Here is a 3423-nt window from a genome sequence, read left to right on the forward strand (position 1 = left end):
CACCCACTGCGGACGGGCGGAGGCAGCAGGCCAGTCAGCGGACTGTTTTTCAGGTTATTTCCTCTCGGGAGACACAGCTGAGCACACGCAGACGCTGTGCCGTGTCCGGCTGGCCCAGTTCACAGGGAGCCCCAGCCAACCCCGTCCTCCTCCCTGGTCCCCTCCCAGCCCCGAGTGCACCTCATGGCTGCAGCCCAGGCCCCCACATGCAGGGCCACCAGGCCACCCCTGCGGGGACCCCTCAACCGTGACAGGCCGAGGTCCCCCTGACGCCAGGGAAGGCGTGAGCCTTGTTTTTGCCGAGGCCGAGGAGAGGCTGTGTGGGCAGACCAGCCCGTCCACACTGGCTGCGGCCCCAGCCCCTGGGGGCCCGGCTGTCACCCCGCACAGTCCTCGTCAGACACACGAGTGAAGTCCCACGAGCCTTGGGGCGCAGCCCACGGCCACCTTCCCGAGCCCTCCCCGTCACCCTCGCAGTGTTCTCAGCACTTGACACAAACCCCGACGCACCTCGTCCCGCGTTAGGCTCTGAGCTCGGCGTGCCCCGCACAGCTCTGCGCGCTCCCGCCTTCTCTCTGAAGCTGCTGAGGGCCTGTGTCCCCCAGGCCTCCCCGAGAACAGCGGGGTGGCCGTGAACGGCAGACAGTGCCGTGCGCCGGGGCCCAGGCACCAGGGGAGCCCGACCGCCAGCGCCACTTGTGCTCAGGAAGCCCGACAGATGTCTGTCCCGAGACGGCGCGGCCACCGCCCGCGCAGCCTACCTGTGGCGTCGGGCCCCTGCTCCAGGCCCTGCATGTACACGGGGCCCTGCTGCTGCACGAAGTACAGGAGCTCCACGGCGTTGGCCATCCACAGCAGCACGTGCCGCAGCTCGGGCAGCAGCCCAGCCAGGCAGGAGCCGGCCGCCGTCACGGGCTCCTGGCTGCGGGAGAGACGCAGTTAGCGGGCACCACCCTCCCAGGGACACGCCGTCAGGGACACGAGCAAGAACTGCGATCTGCCAGCGAGCCAGCGAGCGAGGCTGGGAAAGGAGAGGAAGATGCACGCCCGCCTGTCTGACAGCGACGGCCAGGGCGCCTACCAGCCGCGGCGGAGGGAGCGCCGGTGGCCCCGCCGCTGGGCAAGGAGCCTGGTAAGTACGCCGTTTCCTATCCCTGCAGGTTGGCGTGTGTGCGACGTGTGCGTGCATGAGAGGAAGGTCTTTGATCCGCCCGCAGCGACGGGTCCTGGGGAGCGAGGCTCTGAGACGGGCCCAGAGGCTGGGCTGGCTGCTCTGTGGCATCCCTGCTGAGCAGCGGTGTGGCCACGGGGACCTCAGGCTCTCTGTCCCCCCCGCGCCCCCCTCTCCTGTGCGGCAGGGTCTCGTTCTCCTGACGTCACTCCACTCTGTCCTCTGTCCACGATGGGGCCTCTGCCCCGCTCCGGGAGGAAGGACTGGCTCCGGCGCGTCTCCGTGTCCTCCTGCACCGCCGGCAGCGTGCTTGCCCCAGGGGCCGGGTCCTGCTCCTCTGGCGCTCCTCACACTGGGCTGAGCGCACGCATGTGCGCACGGGCGTGGAGTCGTGTCGTTAGAAAAGGATTAACCTGGCTCTTCAGTCTCGTTTCGGTCACTGCCCTTCATTTCACCAGAACTCGAAGGCACAGACAGCCCTCCTGAGACCCAGGCCTCCAGGGGTGGCCAGCGGAGCTTCAGGCCGATCCCAGCGAGGTCAGCATCGAGGGCACCACCGCCAGCCCGGCCGCACGCGGAGGCACAGACCGGGGCAGCTCGCAGTGGGGACGGGTTTCATGGATATGACCCCCGAGGTGTGGGCAACCAAAGCAAAAACAGACCAGCAGGGACAGTGTGACAACACACGGCAGGGCCCTGGGGCTGGCTGGGTGGACGCACTGGTCCACCTGGGAGCCAGCGGCCTGGGGCAGGCGGGGCAGCGAGGGAAGTACTTACAGGGGCGCCTGCTTCTCCGCCAGCTCCTTGGTTTTCTCCTACGATCACAAAGGACAAGAGAGCGAGTGTGAGGAACCAGAAGCCGAGGATACAGACGGCGGCTCTGCGCCGAGGCCCTGAGGCTGCGGGAAGGCGTTTCCCACTGGATTCCACACCTTCCCACCCGTCAGAGTGTGACCTGCGCACTTCCTGCCCCAGGAGTGCCTCTCGGCCGCCAGCTTCCATAGCCTCCGGCCGTTTCAGGAACAGCGAACGCTCCACACGTGCCAGGAGGAGGCCCTGCTGCCCGGACTGTAACGTCAGCCCAGTGCGATGCGGCAGCGGACAGGAGCCCGCGGGGTGGCACCGGTGTTTACACATCCCGGGCTGGGGCCCCGCCAGCGTTTCCTGGAGGCTCAGGGGCCGCAGCCCAGGGACCGCCCTGGAGGGAGGTTTCCATGTACAGAAGGCGGCCGTTGGTCCTGGGCCCCCACCACCGCGTCCCAAAGGCGCTGCAGTGGGTCGGCAGGGCTCACCCTGCTCCCGGCAGGAAGCACGGGGCATCCAGGCCACATGGAGGCTCAGGGCTCCTAGCACCTTGTTCCCAGGCACATGGCGGGGCCGGGCGGGGCCAGGGGAGGACACAGGACCAAAGCTCAGGAAGCCACGGCTGACCCCACGAGGGTGCAGGGCCACAGCGGCGCCCCGGTCTGGAGGTGTGTTCAGGCCAGAGGCAGGACAAGGGATGTGCCCCTGTGGCCACAGCCCCCAGGGACCCCTCACTGCCCGGCCTGAGACTGACCCAGACGGTCTCGCGGATCGCCTTGGCGATCTTGAGCAGGAGCTGCCCGAAGGAGCCGGGCTGGAGGCGGGTGGCGGAGTGCTGGACGCACAGGCAGAGCAGGAACGCAGGGGTCAGCTTGTGGTCCTCGCCGCCCGGCTCGATCAGCGTCATGATGCGCTGCAGCAGCGCGTCCTCCACGTCGGGCTCGAACTCCAGGCGCAGCTGCCGCGGCCGCGCATCACTCGGGGAGCGAAGCTGGGCGCCGCACATCCGGCAGCTGTGGGGCAGGGCCTGGAGGCGGGCCAGGGCCGGGGCGGGCAGCGGCTGGGCCTGTGCCGGCTCCTTGAACAGCAGCAGGTAGTAGAGGCCCAGGGACAGCAGGTCTCCATGGCGCAGAACCACGGTCCGGCCCCCCACCTCCGAGAAGTTGACGGCGACCGGCGCCCCGGGAAGGGGCTCCAGGACCAGCAGGCTCCCGGCCTGCTCCCGGCCGGAGGGGTGGTGGCGGCGGAGGGTGCAGTGCAGGGGCAGGATGTCGGGGGCCGAGAGGCTGATGCTGGGCTTGCTGGAGGGCGTCCTCTGGCCCACGGTGTGGCGCTCCCGGTTCAGCACGTACACCAGGCTGTCCTGGAAGGCAAGCGCGGAGTCCCTGTCCGCCTGGGACACCCCTTCCCAACTGGCTGCTGCCCCGGCCGGCCCCCCGGGGCGCCCA

The 3423-nt window shown here is 69.3% G+C and overlaps 1 protein-coding gene across 1 annotated transcript in view; it reads right to left on the reverse strand.

Annotated features, from left to right (window-relative positions):
* The window catches only part of LOC102258567 (ras-associating and dilute domain-containing protein), a 31442-nt gene that overhangs the window by 7222 nt on the left and 20797 nt on the right, over positions 1-3423 (reverse strand). The window contains exons 5-7 of the mRNA XM_014549994.1: positions 2730-3338; positions 1949-1986; positions 762-922 (exon numbers count right to left, since the gene is read on the reverse strand). Coding sequence (XP_014405480.1) covers positions 762-922; positions 1949-1986; positions 2730-3338 — 808 coding nt within the window. The remainder of the gene's footprint in view (positions 1-761; positions 923-1948; positions 1987-2729; positions 3339-3423) is intronic.

This window comes from Myotis brandtii, unplaced genomic scaffold (assembly GCF_000412655.1).
Source record: "Myotis brandtii unplaced genomic scaffold, ASM41265v1 scaffold579, whole genome shotgun sequence".
Taxonomy (NCBI): domain Eukaryota; kingdom Metazoa; phylum Chordata; class Mammalia; order Chiroptera; family Vespertilionidae; genus Myotis; species Myotis brandtii.